Source organism: Pyrus communis, chromosome 7, assembly GCF_963583255.1.
Source record: "Pyrus communis chromosome 7, drPyrComm1.1, whole genome shotgun sequence".
NCBI classification, from domain to species: Eukaryota; Viridiplantae; Streptophyta; class Magnoliopsida; order Rosales; family Rosaceae; genus Pyrus; species Pyrus communis.
This window is the reverse complement of record NC_084809.1, coordinates 5,960,773-5,981,173: the sequence shown is the minus strand read 5'-3', so window position 1 is coordinate 5,981,173 and position 20,401 is coordinate 5,960,773. Positions and strand designations below refer to the sequence as shown.

Sequence of the window (20,401 nt, the reverse complement as noted above, 5' to 3'; positions counted from 1 at the left end):
ACAGAGGTCAGCTAGTTGTATTCAGTGAAGTCTAACGCTATATACTGCTGCTAAAGAAGCACGTTAAAGGCATGAAATGTGTTGAAAGTCTTTTCCAGCATATCTTCCTCAGTAATGGTATCCCCGCATAGCTTCATCTGAGAGGTAATTCTGAACAACGCAGAATTGTACTCAGCGACTAACTTGAAATCCTGGATCCTTAGGTAAGTCCATTCATAGCGAGCCCTTAGAAGAATCACCGTTGTCTGGTGATTGTATCCATTTCTCAATGTCTTACAGAAAGCTAACGGATCTTCAACCGTTAAGTACTCGCTCTTTAGTCCCTCATCAAGATGGTGAAGAATAAAGATCATGTCCTTCACCTGATCTTAAGGGGATGAGCTGTTTTCTTCCCTAATGGTATCCTCAAGATTCCCTGCTTACAGATGGATCTTGGTATCCAGTACCCAAGTAAGGTAATTATTCCAAGTAATGTCCAGGGCAACAAAATCAAGTTTTACCAAATTCGCCATTTTCTTTTCTAAAAAAAAATTGAGATGTATAAGAACTTGCAATAATATGTAATATGGGGGATGTAGTGTTAAAACTTTTGCTTCTTACAAATTTTTCATTTTGATCTTCAAGCCAAAATAATAAGCACTTGAAACTTTTGGCTTAAGATTTACATGATGAATGAGGAGAACGATTGTACCGCACCATTCTCAGAACATAGGATGGGAGATTATTCCGCACCACTCAAGTAGCAGGAAAATTTAAATTTGCAAAGTAGGGTGGACGATTATACCGCACCACCTAAAATTGTAATGAAATTAAATAACAGGCAAATTTTAAATATACAGGGTATGATGGGCGATAATACCGCTTCACCTAAAATTGCAGTAAAATTAGATCTACAGTCTAAGATAGGCAATGATACCGCACCATCTTGGATTGCAATAAAATTAATATAAATAAACACTGAGTTAGTAATCAAGATCTACACCAAACAAGAAATCAAAGATATATGTAACTGTTAGGTTGAGAACTAAAAGCAGGCATGGTGTAAATAGTTCTTCGCAAGAGTATATCCAACAGTTGAGGCACAGGAAGAAGATAAACAGTAAAATCCTTAGAGGAAACATTTTTGTTTTTTCTTTCGGCAAAGAGAAATGATGAATAGTTATATTTAGATAGTTGTGCTGATAACGTGTTATAAAATAGGTCAAAGTTAGAGAGATAACATTTACTAGTGACAGGAGCGAAGCAGATGTAAAATATTACACTGTAACTATAGCACAAGAGGATGACAAATAAAGGAGGTAGGAATAGATAATGATGTTATTATTCTTTCTTTTTTTTTCTCTCTGTATTTTGATTGCAGTCGAGTGCTCTATTTATAGAGCAACTCGCATTATTACATGTTGAAATTTACATCACATGACTTTGAAAATACAATCATTTTGTTTTCAAAGTCTACATCTCATTTATGGGCATTGAAAACTCTGTGTGTGGGCATTCATAACAATGCCAATATTTTCAACTTTTCTGATATTCATTTAAAATCATTTCATGAAAGTCTTAAATTATTGGATTTATAATATATAACGATAGCCATCTTATTTGAATACATTGCCAGCATGTGACACGAAAAATACATGATGCAGATTTGATATTAGCAACAGTTATATCGAATTCGAAGCATATGTTTGGGATTACAGATAAATTAACAAAAGTAAGAGGCCATGGCATCAATACAGAGATCTTCTAGTAATGTTCCACTGTAACATTGCATCTCTCAACCGAATAGAAAGTTGCAGCATCCACAAGCAACGTTTCAAACGTAGCGTATCCTCTCGCAAATCGAAACTTTCCGGTACCGGAGACCACCGAAACCTCCCTAACCGCCTCGAACTGCTTACTGGTTCCTTGTATCTCTAATGTGCTGCCATTGTACTTCTTGTTTGTGAACACAATCGATATCAACACATGAGTGTTGAGTCCGTCCAGCCCGGATGTCACATACACGCCTTGGCCTCGCCCGACTACGGCTGAGTTTAGATCCGGTGTTGCGGTTAACGGATCATCAGTCACGTAAACTGTTCCGAACTGAGTGAAGGTCCAAAGCTTGCCGGCAATACCTGCAACTGGGATTACTGTGGTATTCGGACCGGCAACGAAGTCATGGAAGAACACGGTCAGTTTGGTTTCTTTGAGCTGACTTCTTGTAGCACCGGCCGAAAAAGCGGCAAAGGTTAGAACTAATAGCAACTTTGCTATGAAGTTCAATGCCATTGGAGTAGGCAGGAAGATAAAGGATGTAGAGAAGTTTTATTGCGTTGCGATTTTCTCAGTTGGTTTCTATTCTATTTATAATAATCGGGTTCTTGAACATTAGTCCTTGCAAGAGATTAAAATTAAAAAAAAAAAAAAAAACCTAATGCTAGAATACATATTCAATTTAATCCCTTGAAGTATACTTTTATCAAAATTTATATTCAATTTTTGTCATTTAAATGGGTATTTTTATTTAATCTCTCCATATTAAATTTTAATTTTATTAATATGCACATATTTAGTTCTTTAATTGTGAATGAACATAAATGAGAAAATATTAAAAGAAATCTGTGATACAAAAGTATATAAATACATAAGTGTACGGAAATGACTGTGCCAAAATATATATAATTGACTTTTTTTGTACCGAAATATTTGTACATACATGATTGTACCGAAATATATTATAATTAACCTAAATATAGTACTGAAATGTATTTTATTGAATTAATCTACCTAAATGTCAAATCGAAATGTATGTACCAAAATGCATGTATTGAAATATAGTATATTGAATTAATGTACCTTAAAGTTAATACTCAAGTGTGTGTATCAAAATGTACGTACTAAAATGCATTATATTGAATTAATGTACTTATGTATTTATATCGATGGATATACCGAAATATTCAAATGTATTAATGTACCTAAATGAAGAACATACAAAATTGTTATCGGAATATATATTATAAAAAAAATAGTTGCCTAAATGTAGAAATTAAAATATATTATGATGAATGAAATGAAAATGAAAATGAAATGTAATTAATACATTAAAATAGGAATAAAAAGATAAATAAAATATCAAAATATAACTAATAGATGAGATGATTAAATGTACCAGGGACTAAAATTTGATTTTAATCTTACATAAAGTTATAGTCTAAAACTCATCTTTTTTAAGGATTAAAATGAGGTTTTCTATATAATTATATCACTAGCGAGAAATGATAGCTCCTTACGTATGACTTTCTATCTTCATTTTTATATGACAAAATGGGAATTGTATAAGCACCAAAAAGTCGACTGCTAGTGCTTGCAGAGATTTTTAGTGTTCTCGAACACGTAGTGGTACATCACATATCATTATAAAAGTGGAGAAAAAATTATTCTTTACCAAATGTTGAAGAAGTTGAGATTCCACCATAAATCAATTGGCAATATGAAGCCCAACCTCTTCTAAGTTCATAAGGGTCTTTCCTCACGTTAATGTGAGATTCATTCTCAACAAAAATCCTCCACTTATGTAATGACATGTGGTGTATTGTAACATCCCACATCGTCCAGGGGAGTGAATCATGTAAGCCTTATATGTATATTCTTATCTCTACCTAGCATGAGGCCTTTTGGGAGCTCATTGGCTTCGGGTTCTATGGGAACTCCGAAGTTAAGCGAGTAGCACGCGAGAGCACTTCTATGATGGGTGACCCAATGAGAAGTTCTCGTGTGAGTTCCCATAAACAAAACCGTGAGGGCGTGGTCAGGGCCCAAAGCGGACAATATCATGCTACGATGTCGGCCAGCACGGCTCGATTCGGGGTCTTAGTGGACATTCCGGGTCAGGGTGTGTCAATTTGTTATTAGAGCCTAACCCTGGCCGTGGTGTGCCGATGAGGACGTCGGGCCCCTAAGGGGGGTGGATTGTAACATCCCACATCGCTCAGGGGAGTAGATCTTGTAAGCCTTATATGTATATTTTCATCTCTATCTAGCACGAGACCTTTTGAGTGCATTGAAAAACCTCTCGGACCCTTGAAGCTAGCTCAAATCAAATGATAGTCAACTATTGGTTATGCATAATCTAATGGGATGTGATATGTATCCCATATTTTGAGCACATTGAAAAACCTCTCAGATCCTTGAAGCTAGCTCGAATCAGATGATAGTCAACTATTGGTTATGCATAATCTAATGGGATGTGACATGTATCCCATATTTTAAGCGAATTGAAAAACTCTTGGACCCTTGAAGCTAGCTCGAATCAGATGATAGTCAACTATTGGTAATGCATAATCTAATAGGCATTACTGTTCTTAACCGCAACTCTTTGGAAGTAATATTTTTATTTTTTTATTTTTACTTTTTTTTTATTTTTATTTTTATTTTTTTATGTTTGGAAGTATGTTTAAGATAACTAAACTAGCTATCAGCCCTATTTGGATTTGAACTCTCCATTCTACAAATCTTTAAAGCTTGTTTGGTACTTTATATATTTAAAAGTTTTGATCCTTTTTAAAAGAGGTATTTATCGATCTACCTCACGAACTTGTATAAATCTGCCAATTCTTCTCTGATCTTTAATTTTGATCAATTATCCTCCTGAATTTTTATAATTAACCAATTTCTTCTGAATCATTATAAATAGCCAATTTTTCCCAGTCAATAGATTTTAAAAATTTTCATCCAATGTTTCATTCTTTTTGCCCTCATACAGCTGTCATGTGTTATTTGCGTGATCAAAATGGATAGAAAATTAACGTCATGGGGAAAAGTGGTTATATACAATTCAATGGGAAAATTGACTAATTTTAAAAATTCAATAAAGTAATCGAATGAAGTGAAAATTGTAAAAATTGACAGCTTCATACAAGTTTGAAGATATATCAACAAATATGCCTTCTTAAAAATTAGTTTAATTAACTTCTTTTAAGAAAAGTTTATTATAAAACTTAAAAACTTATTTGGTAGTTAACTTCGAAAACTACTTTGAACACTACGTCCAGGAACAATATTAGGAATTAACCCATTGGAACAGCTCATCAACTTTATTTTAAGTCAACAGTCCGAGCTTAGTTTGGATCCAGTGTCTCCGTTAACAGATCACCAGTCAAGAAAGCTATTCCAAATAAACGAGTGAAGAACCAAAGCTTGCTGGCAATACCTGCATCTGGGATCACTGATGGAAGAACATGGCCAGTTTGGTTTCTTTGAGCTTACTTCTTGTAGCTCCAGCGGAAAAAGTAGCGGAGGAAGCGAACGAAGTTTAATGCCATTGGACGATAACTAGTAGGCAATGAAGGGTCTGTTTGGTGGGGCGGTTGGGATGAGTTATCATCAGTTTAAATAGACTTTAGTCCAGTCAGTTGTTTGTTGTGTCAAAATAAAAAGGATATGATGGGTTATGAATTCACAATAAAGTGAATTATCTAACTTATCCTCACACACGAGTTACAATGGCATTGTGAGGCAACGGCATTCAATCTTCCTCTCCTTCCTATAGACTTGAGTCTACTCAGTTGTTTGATTTTTTCTGTTTGTTTTGGTTGGATTGGAAAGACCGTAATTGGGAGAGATAGAGGAGGAGGAGAGAGGGTGAAGTGAGAGAGGGAGTGGGAGAACGCTCATCTGGGATCACTGATGAGTGAAGAACTAAAGCTTGTTGGCAATACCTGCATCTGGGATCACTGATGGAAGAACATGGCCAGTTTGGTTTCTTTGAGCTTACTTCTTGTAGCTCCAGCCGAAAAAGGTAGCGGAGAAAGTGAACGAAATTTAATGCCATTGGACGATAACTAGTAGCCTCGGACAACGAAGGTCTGTTTGGTGGGCCGCTTGGGATGAGTTATGACCATTGGAAATAGACTCTAGTCCAGTCAGTTGTTTGTTGTGTCAAAATAGAAATAGATTAAACCGGTTAAGATATGATGGATTATGAATTCACAATAGAGTGAGTTTTCTAACTCATCCTCACACACTGGTTACAATCGCATTGTGAGGCAACGGCGTTCAATCTTCGTCTCCTCCCTATAGACTTGGGTCTACTCAGTTGTATGATTTTTTCTGTTCGTTTTGGTTGGATTGGAAAGACCGTAATTGGGAAAGAGAGGAGGAGGAAAGAGGGTGAAGTGAGAGAGGGTGTGGGAGAACGCTCATCCTTTTCTTCCGTTTGCGGCACCGGTCCAGTCTCATCAGCTAGTGTTTCACCAAACAATATAGACTAGGATTCAAAATCTAACCAATCCATGCCAACCCAATCTTATTTGTAACGCTTAACCCCATCCAGCCTACCAAATGGGCCCGAAGAGCTTTGTGATTTTCTCCGTCAGGGTCATGGATTACTTTCAATGTGCATTTGTATATGACAAACTGAGAATTGTTCAAGCACAGGAAACGAAAATCACTCAGCCATGCGTTTTCCACGTTCGAAGATCATGTAAGTGATAACACTACCGAAAAGCAATCTTTATCGAATAAAAACGAGAATTAACAAAATTCTTGCATCATTTGATTACATTTTATATATAACTATAGGTACGAATTTATAACCGCAGTCATATTCTTTTCCGCTTCAATCTCAAATCTACACTACCCACTTCATAGAGTTAGATATTGACAAAGATGACACACAATTACTAAGTAACCACTCCCTTATGTGTTCTTTTTTCCATCAGTGTGGGATGCGCTTTGTTCAATCGATGTTAACTGACTGCGGAGGTTTTGGTTGTCTGCCAGCAAGCGGTCATATTCCATAAGGAGTCCTTCAGATTGCTTTCTTAGGGCCTCTACCTCACTTCCCGCCACCTTTGCCTTCTTTGCATTCGTCTCATATTCAGATTCCAGAGTCTTGATCTTTGTCTTCAATGTCTCATTCTCTTGTACTATGGTCTTAAGTTGCTCTGAACTTCCGTTTTTCTCCTCTTGAGAACTTTGGTTTTGTCTTTTCGCAGCCTCCATGGCCTTCCTGAGGAATCGAAGTTCTCGTATGTAATGGTGCAATCTATCTGTCATCAGAGCAAGAAACAGAAAAAATCCTGCATTCGATACGATTGAAAGTCAGTTTTGAAGGATATGAATGGTTATCAAGCAAATCAACGAAATCATTAGAATTATAAATAACTTGAGCAAAACGATATTCTAATGACCTCTGCATCAGATGACCAAAGTTCAACAATAAGGAAGGGGGAGTAAGGTAGCATATCTAAAATGTTTAGAAAATATAGGGAAACAAGAAGGCAAGAAAATCTGATGTTCGAGACCTAACTCAACTTCATAACAGGTTGAGCTAATATGTTTCATGCTCAAGCTGATGAAAGTCCAACACTAAGGGCAAAGCAGAAGAACATTCAGCTGCTTCAAAAGGTAGCTATCAACTTGCCCTACGTAAATCAAACCATTTCTTTCTAATTCCATCGCATATGAGCTCAACGATTAACAGGCACAATTCATAACGAGTACACCTAACTCCAGTAACTCGAATAGAAAGTACAAGACGTAAGTCTAGATAACAGTAGATAAGCCTGATACCAATTTTTGAAAACAAGCTTAAGAGATCAAGAAGAATACCCATAAGAGAAATTTCGAGCATTTTCATGGACATGAGAATCTCGTCCGTAGGCTTGAGCACGCCAGATTCAATGGTTCGGTTCTTGATGTCAACCAGATTGAAGACGTCGGCCATCAGAACAGCGAATACAGTCCCAGCGACCGTCTTCACCATCACCGGGCCCTTCCCTCGCTTCATCTTATCCAAGGCGAGGATCACTAGCTTTCTCAGAGGGTTCTTGAACAACAAGGTCAAAATCAGCAGCATTTCGCTGAAAATCACTGTGTACAGCAGCTGCAACATCTTTACTCCAAACTCCGAGAACTGAAGCAATGAACAAATTGAGGTGTTCTCAGTAAAATCTGTTTGTTTCACTGACCATAATTATACGAATAAGGAATACTAATGATAACAGCAGACAACTTTTAAGCTATGTATTTGTTCAATAAAAACAAGGCTTTATAGCCAAAATGGTCTATAAGATTGTCATAACTCCTCACTTTGGTCCTTGAGATTTAAAATCGATAAAAGTAGTTGCTGAGATTGTCTAACGTCAATCATTTTGATCCTTCCAGAAAAATTTCCGTTAAATTGAAGAAACCACCAGTACAAGGGGAGGGGTTGATTTGACAAAAGTACCCTAAATTAACGGAGATTTGAAGAACCAAAATGACTGATGGTGGATAATCTCAGGGATCACTACTATCGATTTTAAATATCAAAGACCAAACTGAGTAGTTATGCCAATCTCAAGTCCATTTTGGATAAAAAGCTAAAAAACAATACTACCGACTCATTTAATCAACTCATTCGGTGTATTTTCAGATATCGTAAGATATTTATAAATATTTATACATATGCATTTTTCGATATAAAATACTGAAGCATTTCAATAAAAACCGATTGCAAACTGAATGATGATGGAACTCCGAATGATTTACAAATTTGCATAAATTTATGCTTAAAATGTCCTGAATTTATCTAATATTACCCTTCATTCTACAGATTTAGCGCAAACACGGAAACTGACTTCTAAATTTACAGAAAATTCACCAGAAACTATAGCAAAAATAAGAAATTAACATTTTAATTTATCAACAATGTTGCTTTCCTTCAAAAATTAGACGAATTTGCTAAATAAACTCACAAACAAAATCAAAATGAATAACGAACACCATAGATCAAGGATAAACAAATACAGAAATAAGCAGATTCAGAGATGAATAAGAATAGAAGCAAAAATCAGAGATCAAGTAAAGGAAAGCAACAGAAGAAATCAAAAACTAAGAAGACTTACCACGATGTAAAGAGAGAGTGCAGGGAGAAAGTGGATGGGTTTTTTTCTTTTTGAAAGGTAGCTGGAGAGTAGAGACTAGAGAGAGTGAAATATCAGGAAGATAGCGAACCGCTTGAATTATAAACAAATATCGGTTTAGTAGGTTTGAGAGTAGGTTCAATTGAACTAAAGTTGACCATGGCAACTACATTACCAGAGAAATACTAAAAATACTTTTTCAAAAGCAGAACTCTTGTCAGTAAATACTACAGTAGTGGTATTACTCTTTATTTGTAAATATTAGATTTTAGGTTCAATTCTCATTAAAGGTGAATTTGAACCATATTATTACTAGCCTATTGTAAGGCTAAGCACACCCCCTCCTCTTAGTGTAGATAAGTCGGCAAAGAATTCATATAGAATCTCCTTGGCATTATAGGTTTGAATTTCGGTGACGAGGTGTTCAAACTAATTTATCCACACAATTCTTAGGCGAGTAGGCCGGAAGAAGCGGGTATGATACTAATATATTTAACTCATATAGGAATCATATTCTTACAGTGCGCCAGAAAATTTAAGTGTGATACTAATTTATTGGACGCATAAGTTCAATATATTATACTTGTAAGTTCAATTATCAATATATCATACTCATAGAGAAATTTTTAATGTACCAAAAATACATCCCGATAAACCAAATGTCATGATACAATTAATAGAAACTTGAAAAATAAAATTTTCAATCAATTATATTATTACATTTAATGTACTACACTAAAAAAAATCATAAAAGGATGCAACTCGGTGTGGGTTAAGTGGGTTAATGTGTCCCTTGCATTTTGGGCCTGGGAGGTTTTTTCGTGCTCGGGTTTCGATCAAGTTCAAACTTATCCGGATTGGGCTTGGAATTTTCAATTTTATGGTGTCCAATCATTTTTCTTTATGTCAACTTATATTGCCCTAATTTTAAAAATCGGTTTAGACGGTGGTTGCTTTCAGATTAAACCCACGTCGGGAGATAAATCAGAGGAGAGATTAGGCGTGGCAGCATCTAAAGGTCTAGGCAGGCACTGAAAGAATAGAACTCGTTTGAATATATTTTTTAAATGACTAAAAAGATTTATAGAAAAAATATTTTTGGATTTCAAAAGCACTTAAAATGCTTTTTTTGCAAGAAACACTAATTATGTGCTTCTTTCAGGAAGCATTTTAAATATTTTTAAAAAACTCACTTGTATTTTTATTAAGAATTAATTCTAAAAACATATTCATCAAAATACTTTCAGTCATTTTACAAGCACATATAAACGAGTATATACTCTGTCTCGGCGTGGTTGAAGGTCGGAGAAGTGAGATTATAAATCTGAATTTTTCTTTTCTGTTTCAATCTGCGGAAGGAGGAGCCTCATTGTTCCAACGGAGAAGACGATGCATAGATCCTCGTTTCTCTCTCCCACGTGACAAGCAACATTTTGGTCTTCTTATGTAACTGTTATCCTATGAGGGTCCGCCACCTAGCACTAGCATCCTATTAACAAAAGGCTTATGAATTGGGTGGTGATAAATATATATGCCGACAGAAAATTAGGAGGTGTAGTGCCGGATGTCTTACTTCAGTTTACATTTTTCCAGGCCAATGCTATTTTTGTTCACGGTGTAACCCCATTAATTTTTTTCTAAAATTTATTATAAATTCGTAAGGTTTTTAAGAAATATTTCGTAAAGCACTACAGACGTGTGATTACTTGAATTTTTCATATCATGCCATCAAATTACTAAGATATTTAAACGAATATTGTAATAATTTTGTATGTTGTATGTTAAATAATAAACCCAAATTCTTATAGTTTTTAAGTGTAAATATGCTTTTATTTATATAATAATTTTACTCCAATTTAGGGCCACGGCTAGGCACCTACACTAGGCTCTAGCCAGCTATCTAATTAGTGTCTAACGTTTTTTAGAACTTTATAAAGAATTGAACCAAATAGCACTAATATCCTGTTAAAATTCAATCCTACAAATTTGCATCCACACAAAAATTTAACCAAATGGCGTTTCAAACATTAAAAGTTGGAATCACATAGCATATATAAGGATGGGGTTAATTACACTAACACTCCTTCAAGTTTATCGTGCTTTCACAAAATTCCCTCACGTTTGAAATATAACACTAACACCCCTTGAGGTTCTAATTTTCTTTCACATAGGACTGACATCACCTTAAAATATTTTCTTAAAGACAAATTTGTCCTTATTTTTAATTACTTTAAAAATAAAAACAATATAAGGTTTACGGCCTCTCGCTCCACATTCACCACAACGTAATGGAAATTCTTAACATGTTTCGCTTCCTCCCTAGCTGTCCTCACAAGAAGCTACTCCTTCGTCTCGATTTTTCGATCAATCAACCTCTCCACAAGCTTGGGCTCACCATCTGCCATAAAAAAAAATATGAAAAACCGCCAAATTCCCAATAATCTTCCTCACGAAATACAAGTGTTCATTAGAAACCTTGAACTTTTTTTGCCGAATTCCAGAGAAGATCCGAGTTCATAGTAGAGGAAGAAAGATAACGATATGTCTTCAATTTTCTTTTTATTTTTTTAATTATAATGAGGGAAAATTTGGCCTAAAAGGGTTATGTGAAGTGAACCAAAACCTCAAGGGGTGTTAGTGGTATGTTTCAAACATGAGGGGTTTTGTGAAAACACAATAAACCTAAAAGGGTGTTAGTGTAATTAACCCTATAAGAATGTGATTAAGAGAATTCAATTATAAATTTGGTTGATTTGGGATTGACAAGGATGGGCAACCAAATCAATGATAGATATTGATATCAAATTAAATTCAGATGATTTTTAACTTAAGTCTAACACGCTCAATCATGTAACCACAACAAGTGGCCTAGTGATAAGGGCACAAATTATGGCTCCCAAAATACAAAAAATCAGGAGGTCCTAAGTTCGAGGCTCCAAGCTAGAAAGTATGCTTGACTGTGGTCAAGGGAAGCCTAAATGCTTCTGTTAGTCCTCCCAACTACCAAAAAACCAATTGTCCCCCTTCATCATTGGATGAGTACAAATTTAAAAATTTCAACATTACTATTTTATAGTAGTAAAGATAATGTACCCTACAAACGGAAAAGATCTCATAAGATTAGATTTTATATTATTTTTAATTTTAATCCAAGCTAAAGAAATTAGGCGGAAAAAAAAAATAAAATCTTAATGAAACACGTCTTATATTGTTCATTTTTAACGATGATATTTTTACTTTAAAAAGTCAGTTATAATACTATTTACTTACACCTTTATTTTATCAGTTTGATTAAAGTTTTTAATAACATTTTGTTAGTTTCCTTAAAAATAAAAAAAAAACAAAACAAAGAAAAGTAGAAGGATGGAAGCGCACATTAGATGGTCGGCGTGAAAGCAGGAGCAGCCGTTAGACGCTCATACCATTCTCCTCCGCTTGGAATTTCCACCTTCCCTCCCTCTCCATCATCCTCCTTCTTCTTCTTCCTTTTCGTTTCTGTATTTCCAGCATTTGGATCGCCCCTCCGCTCTCAGCTTCCAGGTAAACGCTTCCCTCCTCAGTTTTTGCATCTATCGAAAACCAAAACAGGTGTAATTTTGACTTCGTAATTTTCTGAATTTCTTTTTTTTTTCTACGAATAATTTGATCACTTTTATAAAAAAAATTTCCCATAATTTTGGATTTTAGGTATAGACGATGATATTCATCTCACGTAGTTTGATCTTTGCATTTTCAAATTATTATTATTTTAAATCTGTTGTACCTAATTTGGACTGCATCGATAAAACCAAATTTCATATCTTACTGCTGTCCTTTTGATGGTCAGAAGAACTCAGAGCTTAATCCAAGCTTCTTATTTTATTTCCGAAATTATGGTTGCGGTTTTCAGTTACTACTGGTGCTGATTTGGTTGGAAAGTTCGATTCTTTCAGGTCAGGTTCTGAAGAGCAATGATTTGGGGGACTATTCGCCGTAAAGTAGCTTCGGTATTCGATCAAACTTTCGCTGTTTTTTGCAATCAGTTGATATATTTTTGATCCTCAATGTGCATGCTTTGTGTAGTTTTAGTTTTGGGATTCTTTGTTCTATGTTTCAAGTAATTGTTAAAGAATGTTGTAGTTTGGTAGTTGCTTATGTATCTTTGAATGGACAGTCTCAGGTGCTGGGACAAGCGTGGAAGGTTAGGCATGGAGTATCCGCCCCAAGCTGTTACCGAGCTGTACCAAAAGAGGTACTGAGAAATTGAGCTTCTGTTTCTCCCTCGCTTATTATTTGGTTGCTGAATATAGGGTCTTTGATGAGGTATTTGGATTTGCAACCGGTGGCAATTCCATGTGACCTTATTTCCTTTGATATTAGTATTTGTCTGTAGTTTTTTGGAATATAATTTAATAGCTTTTATCCACAACAGGCTTTGTTAATTGGGAAAGGATATGAGTGCGTTCAGAGTGCAAGCTACCACATTGTTTTAGGTAATTTTAGATTTTATAAGCTGAATCATGTTTGTTAGGGCTGCTTTTACCTGTGTGTTTCTTTTCCTTTTTTCTTTGTGGTGGTGTTATTGACCTTTTTGAATTCCCACTTTGCAGGCAATTGTGTTCCAGCGCTAAGCAGGTTGAGCTCTGATCTTTTATTTCAGTGATAAACTTAGTCCTCTGCTCTTCTATTTCACAATATGTCTACATAACATGCGATCATAGATGTTGTTTTAATCCACCTCCTCTAATAGGTTCTTCAAAATTTGATTCTCGTTTTCAAATACTCTCTCCATAATTATGTAACCACAATTCTCTTTCCCTATATATTTCAGCCTGCTGTTTTATTTAACCTTTTTCTTTTTGCTCACCAATTCTATCTATAGAGATAGCAAGAGAGAGAGAGAGAGAGTGTGTGGTTCTGTAATCTTTTTCTTTTTTTTTTTGTTGAATTTTAAGGTGCATTGTGAGTTAGCAAGAATGTACCTCAAAAGGCTTACCTTTTTCCACTAGCAATGAGATCGTTTGGTGTGTGTTACAGACTTACAATTGACATCCTTAATCTTGGATGAGAATCAGAATGTTTGGCCCAAGCCTAAACCAAATGACTGAAGTGCAATAAACTGCGTTTGATATTACACACGCAGTTCTATTTCTCTTATGGTGTTTTATTTGTCCTTGGTTTCAGGGAAGCTACTTCTCTATGTCAAACAGAGTCTTTGATCCGATTGAGCAATAGATCATTTTCCTCAGACAGTGGTATTTAATGAATATATTGGTCTTGACATATTTACATGCTTTTGGGTCTGTTGTCTGAATAAAATATGCAAGTAATTAAACTTTTTAACGGTTGAATTATGCAGGAGACTTGGTAGAAGCTGTTGTTCCTTTCATGGGTGAATCTATTACTGATGGAACTTTGGCAACATTCCTAAAGAGTATGTTACTGAAGATGCCTTGTGATACTTTAATCCATAAGTTATTTATTTCTTCTCTGTCTGTGCGTTTAATTCACCTAACGTGATTTCTTTTGAGACTCATGCTGATGATAACTGATGTGGAGAACCTTTGTGCGTGTGTAGTGTAGTGTATGCATAAGTTGAATTCTTTGAGAGTCATGTGTATGATTCATGTGCAGAACCCGGTGACAGAGTTGCAGTTGACGAGCCTATTGCCCAAATTGAAACGGATAAGGTAATTTTTGAAACAAACTTTTTGATAACTTTTCCATTCTTAAGTGCTGACATGCATTTTCACTAAATCTATGTGTTGACATATATATAATTTTTTGTTTACAACTAGGTGACAATTGATGTAGTTAGTCCTGAAGCTGGTGTCATTAAAGAGGTAATATTCATGCAACATCACTAAATAAATTCCTTGTGAGATCATCACTAATCACGACCTACGATCATGCATTCTGGTTTTAGTAGACTGATCTTTTTATTTTTACCTTGAACATGTTCATGTTAGTAGTTTGTGGCTAAGGAAGGCGAGACTGTGGAGCCAGGTGTAAAGATTGCAATCATTTCCAAATCTGGTGAAGGTATAGAACAAGTTGCGCCATCAGAGCAGGCTGATGCTCAGCCAGAACCTACTAAACCGAAGGAAAGTGCAGAAAAGCAAGTCCCCAAAGCAGAACCTACCCCTGTCAAGGATGCACAACCCAAAACTAAGGCACCTTCTCCACCACCACCGCCACCTAAACACACAGCTTCAGAACTTCGGCTTCCTCCCAAGGATAGGGAAAGACGAGTAAGTTCAGGATTCTTTGTTTATCTAAGAAAAACGATTTTTCTTAGATGAGAAAGGAATTTAATAGTTATAAATTGTTTTCTCATGTATAGGTTTCTATGACAAGACTAAGGAAGCGGGTGGCAATACGCTTGAAAGATTCTCAGAATACATTTGCTCTCTTAACCACATTTAATGAGATTGATATGTAAGCTCATGCCTCCTTTCAAAATATGGTTTCACCATGTCTCCTCGCAATCCTTTATCTTTCCTTTCAAATCTTCTCTGCAACGGACCTTCAGGTTTAACCATTTATGCAAGCTTAGAATGATGAGATTTTAGTCTAGCATTTTTACTTGAAGTTTTACCTACAATGAAATCACTTGTCTAGGTGTTCAGTTGAGTGCGAAGGATGAGAGTCATCTACCACAATGGCTCTCTTGTTCTGTCTTTACTTTGAAAATGGACAAATTTGCCCCCCAAAATCTTCAATTCTTTTATGACAATGTTATGTAGTGGCTCTCTTTGATTCCCATCTAATGATCGGTATAATATAATGCAGGACTAACTTGATGAAGCTCCGTTCAGACTATAAGGACACCTTTGTGGAAAAGCATGGTGTGAAATTGGGATTTATGTCCGGCTTTGTTAAAGTATGTGTTGTTGCATAAATTACTGTCATTTATTGCCAATGAAAATTGGAAGTGCAAAGTACTATTAAATTATTGTGAAATTATAGTACTATAGTATACTTTTTGGGCGTGTGGGCCGTTCTTAAGTTATACGTTAATCTGTTTTAGGCTGCTGTTAGCGCACTTGAGCAGTTGCCAATTGTCAATGCTGTCATTGATGGTGATGATATCATATACAGAGATTACATTGATATCAGCATAGCTGTTGGGACACCGAAGGTATGCTAGTATTATGTTTGATTCTTAACAGACATGAGCATTAGTTATGAGTTATTTCTGGTCATTCATAGTGTGCCACAATGAATTCCATTGTCGCGTGTGAACTAACCACGATCAAATTCTTTTTATTGAAGGGCCTTGTTGTTCCAGTTGTCCGTGATGCTGGTAGTATGAACTTTGCTCAGATAGAGAAGGAAATCAATACCCTGGCTAAGAAAGCAGCTGATGGTTCTATATCAATTGATGAAATGGCTGGAGGCACATTCACAATATCAAACGGAGGTGTATATGGAAGCCTTCTAAGTACACCAATCATCAATCCTCCACAGGTATTGCTCTGTACTCGTTTCTCTTTTTCGGGAAAACCTTCGTAGCAATACTCTCTCAGACAAGTTTATTCGTTGATTTGTTTTTCCTTTTGCAGTCAGCAATTTTGGGTATGCACTCAATAGTGAACCGTCCCATGGTCGTTGGGGGGAACGTTGTACCAAGGCCGATGATGTACATTGCATTGACATATGATCATCGTCTCATTGATGGAAGAGAGGCTGTTTTCTTCTTGCGCCGCATTAAAGATGTCGTGGAAGACCCTCGCAGGCTTCTCCTTGATGTGTAAAGGAGTCGGTGTCCCTGAACCCCGATTTTGAACTATATGTAGAACGCAATATATCCCACCGTACGTCTGCATACTGAAGTCGATATGGTTGGCAAGTGTGTTTTGCGCAATGCCTTTTTTTTTGAAATTAGAGTTGGAATACTCTGCAGGACAGGTTGATCGAAAAGTACAATTTTCCTTTCAGCCCAGTTACTTCGGCGTTTCGTTCACTGAGGATTTTAAATAAAAAAACTCAGTTTACTCTACTCTCAAGGGTGTATTTTGACGATTGTTAGCCTTTAATTATTTATCCCCAAGAAATATGATCCAGTTTCTCGTGCTGTTCCAGAGATCTTTTCGACTTTCAGCATACAAACAACCACCACGGAATAGCTTAGTGGTTGAGGACAAATTTCAAGTTCGTACTTCACACATGGCATGTCTTATGTTTGATTCTTGCGTTGGTGAATCGCATAATAATGGTGCTTCTGAGTCTTCTAGCGTTCGAAAAGATGGTCTGCTGTGGCGAAGCTTGATCCTTTATTTTTTTTTTTTTGAAGAAAAACTTACAGCATACAAACCAATAGCATACTTGATGGTAAAAAATCAATTACAGCCGAAAAGGAGAGAACTTGAACAGAGAAATGGGCAAGACAAGGACTTTACATTTGGGTAAGACAAGGACTCTAACATCAGTTCTACCAAATGTTTCCATTTCTATTCCGGTAAACTGCAAGCGACTTGTCGAAAATTCTCCGCTTCATCTTCCGATAATGGAGTTAAGTGACAGAGAGGAATTTCCAGTCGGCTTCTGTTAACTTTGCCAGAGCGTCTGAAGCCTCTCCTCGAGAGTGTAAAGTCCTCTCCTCGAGAGTGTTCTCAATCACAAATCTCATAATTCTGCAACCGAGAAGAAAATATTAGAGATCTTACCCAACTTAGTTTAAAAACCGTGACAGAACATTGCTCACGTGCGATTAAAAACTGCAAGGAGTAGTTAATGATATCAAAGAACGATGTGAACTGGCGCGAAACAATTCCCCTTTCAGAGCCATCCTTTTCAACCATGGACCTGATTTCTTCCCTCTAGAGCCATATAGAGGAAATTCAAAAAGCACGAGGAAGTTAAGAAAGATGATAAGCACGCTACATGTGTACGTGTGCTAAGTAAATCAATATGATTCACAGTTGCCTGTTTCGATGCCCTGATCAACAGCATATCAACGACTGAAGAATAAGAAAATGGTGACGTACCAAAGCCTCAATTTTTGTGCTGGTCTGAAAATTGTCAAGCTTAATTCTGTTCAAAACGCTTGAGGATCTAAACCCCTTGATGGTAGTTTTAGTCTGATTAGCAGCATCTGGTTTTGTAGCGAAATCAATAGTAACTGGTTTTGAGCATGTCGGGCATGAGACTTGTCCCAAACAATCAGCAAAATCGAGCAAGCAAGCTTTGCAAAACGCGTGCTCACAAGCAGTAACCTGAAATATAAACGGAAACAGTTAGAAGAAAATCAATAACACAACAGAAGCATTTAAAATGCGTGCAGGGTACTCACTCTTCGAAATTTATAGCAATTGAGGTAATATAAATATCAAGGGAAAAAAATTAACGAAGAAAGTTTTCTTTGGAAATCCAAAACATAGACAGTTAACAGCAAAAAAACCATTCTGACAAATCTACAAGCGAACAAATCTGAACCACCCTTCCATAACAAACCTATACTGGTGAACATGATTGACATATTCGACAATCAAGAAAATATCAAATGCACAAACGAAGAAGGAAAGTGCGATTTAGCCTTTCGTCTTATGTTAGAACAGTTATCTTGTAACTGAGAAAGCATAGTTCACATTCAATAAGTATGCGGACCTGTCACAAGCGAGTGAGAAGGTCAAATACGTGAGCATGATTATTCATCACAGTTCCCTCTTCGACAAATCTGTAACAAAGAACGCATATTATTATTCACCATACCGATTGCTCATTAGCATATTTCAAGTGAGTTGACATTTTCTTCTGATAATACAACTTTCCACAATATCGGCACTTTTGTTTGGGAGGCATCACATTCTTCCTGTAGTCAGGCTCAACAATGGAGTATGTGGTAATGACAAAATCGTACTTCCTTTTGAAGTAAACTGCTCTATTTCACTCACTCATTGACTCACAGCAACGACAGGGCAAACCACAAGGGTGTTTTTGATTCTAGGAAAGAATAACGGCAATTATTGCTACCGAACGCCAATCATAGATAGGAGTATACGTGACATTCAATTCCAAAGTGTAGAAATAATGTTTGAGATTGTAAGAAATCCTTGGATCAACTTATGTTGATATAAGTATTTGATGGCTAATGATGTTTAATGTGTGATAAGAAGACATATTAAATCAACTGAATGGCAAGTTGTGGATTGATTACAATAACAATTCAGGAGATTGACTCACGGCAATGTGCCTAAATATTTATAGTAATTTGTAAGACTGCTGCTCCCATTTCAATTTCAATGCTGCTTCCCCTTAATTTGAAGCTCTCGTGCTGAATTACAAATATGCTCCTGTGTCATGGCTTTTACGACACTCGGGACACAGCCATGCAGAACCTGCTTTTAATTTCCACCACCTCCACCGGATCCACTTCCAGACCCTTGGCCACTACCGGCGCCAGCTCCCACACCTATGCCAACCCCAATTCCAATTCCAAATCCTCCACCACGGCCACCACCGCCACCAGCACCTCCTCCACCTCCTAGGCCACCACCAACTCCGCCTCCACCTCCTACACCAGCACCAGCACCAAAACCACCTCCATGGCCTGAACCTCCACCGAGACCACCACCACTTCCTCCTCCTGCACCTCCTCCGCCACCAACACCTCCGCCAGCTCCACCTCCAACACCACCTCCTGCACCAAAACCGCCTCCATGGCCTGAACCTCCACCAACACCACCGCCACCACCTCCTCCTGCTCCTCCTCCGCCACCAACGCCTCCTCCTGCTCCTCCTCCGCCACCAACGCCCCCTCCAGCTCCACCTCCTACTCCACCACCGGCACCAAACCCGCCTCCCTGGCCTGAACCTCCACCAACACCACCACCTCCTCCTGAACCACCTCCACCGCCTCCTCCAAGACCACCACCTCCTCCAACACCTCCCCCTACACCCCCTCCAGCTCCAACACCTCCCCCTACACCCCCTCCAGCTCCAAAACCTCCACCATGACCTGACCCACCTCCAAGACCACCACCGGCGCCTCCACCACCGCCTCCAACTCCTCCTCCAGCTCCACCACCGCCTCCAGCTCCTCCTCCAGCTCCACCACCTATACCACCACCAGCCCCTGCTCCTCCACCAATTCCTCCACCACCGCCAAAGCCTCCTCCTCCGGCTCCGCCTCCAAAGCCACCGCCCCTAGGTCCCCTACCGTGATTCCCTCGACCAAACCGACCACCACATCTCCGACCCCATTGGCAATCATCATCATCACCGCGAAATCTAGTTTTGTCCACTTTCTCATCACCTAGAGTGGTGACTGCACTCAGTTGGAGGACAATGTATAGAACAACAAGACTCAAAGACAGCCATTTTCGAGAGACAACCATGGCTTCTTTCCTCGTCTGTAGAATGCTCGATTAAATTCTCAGGTAGATTGCTGAGGAGGTTGTTATCTTCTTCCTTCAAAGGACGATCGTTTTATAGGCATGGGGTCTTTAGCCAATAATACAGTACGTACAGCTACACTGAACAGCCTTTAATGGGTGCATGTTCATGGCACGCGTTGGCACAGTTGGGAA

The 20,401-nt window shown here is 37.5% G+C and overlaps 4 protein-coding genes across 4 annotated transcripts; 1 reads left to right on the top strand and 3 right to left on the bottom strand.

Moving 5' to 3' along the window:
* Positions 1-1,525: 1,525 nt before the first annotated feature.
* LOC137738767 (dirigent protein 22-like) lies at positions 1,526-2,304 on the bottom strand. The gene has a single exon (XM_068478240.1). The coding sequence runs from the start codon at positions 2,269-2,271 to the stop codon at positions 1,744-1,746; it is 528 nt and encodes a 175-aa protein (XP_068334341.1). The 5' UTR covers positions 2,272-2,304; the 3' UTR covers positions 1,526-1,743.
* A 4,167-nt stretch (positions 2,305-6,471) lies between these two features.
* Positions 6,472-8,942, bottom strand: LOC137739989 (uncharacterized). The gene is made up of 3 exons (XM_068479765.1): positions 8,874-8,942; positions 7,597-7,900; positions 6,472-7,064 (listed from the first exon to the last, which is right to left on the bottom strand). The coding sequence occupies exons 2-3, from the start codon at positions 7,877-7,879 to the stop codon at positions 6,682-6,684; spliced, it is 666 nt and encodes a 221-aa protein (XP_068335866.1). The 5' UTR covers positions 7,880-7,900; positions 8,874-8,942; the 3' UTR covers positions 6,472-6,681.
* A 3,896-nt stretch (positions 8,943-12,838) lies between these two features.
* Positions 12,839-16,956, top strand: LOC137739519 (dihydrolipoyllysine-residue succinyltransferase component of 2-oxoglutarate dehydrogenase complex 1, mitochondrial-like). The gene is made up of 14 exons (XM_068479113.1): positions 12,839-12,877; positions 13,045-13,122; positions 13,303-13,363; positions 13,481-13,505; positions 14,055-14,125; positions 14,230-14,304; positions 14,505-14,560; positions 14,669-14,713; positions 14,843-15,121; positions 15,214-15,308; positions 15,663-15,753; positions 15,901-16,011; positions 16,146-16,340; positions 16,436-16,956. The coding sequence occupies exons 1-14, from the start codon at positions 12,842-12,844 to the stop codon at positions 16,625-16,627; spliced, it is 1,410 nt and encodes a 469-aa protein (XP_068335214.1). The 5' UTR covers positions 12,839-12,841; the 3' UTR covers positions 16,628-16,956.
* Positions 16,957-19,216: 2,260 nt separating this feature from the next.
* LOC137740422 (glycine-rich cell wall structural protein 1-like) lies at positions 19,217-20,209 on the bottom strand. Its single transcript, XM_068480296.1, has one exon. It carries the CDS (start codon positions 20,207-20,209, stop codon positions 19,217-19,219), a length of 993 nt encoding a protein of 330 aa, XP_068336397.1.
* Between the last annotated feature and the right edge of the window lie 192 nt (positions 20,210-20,401).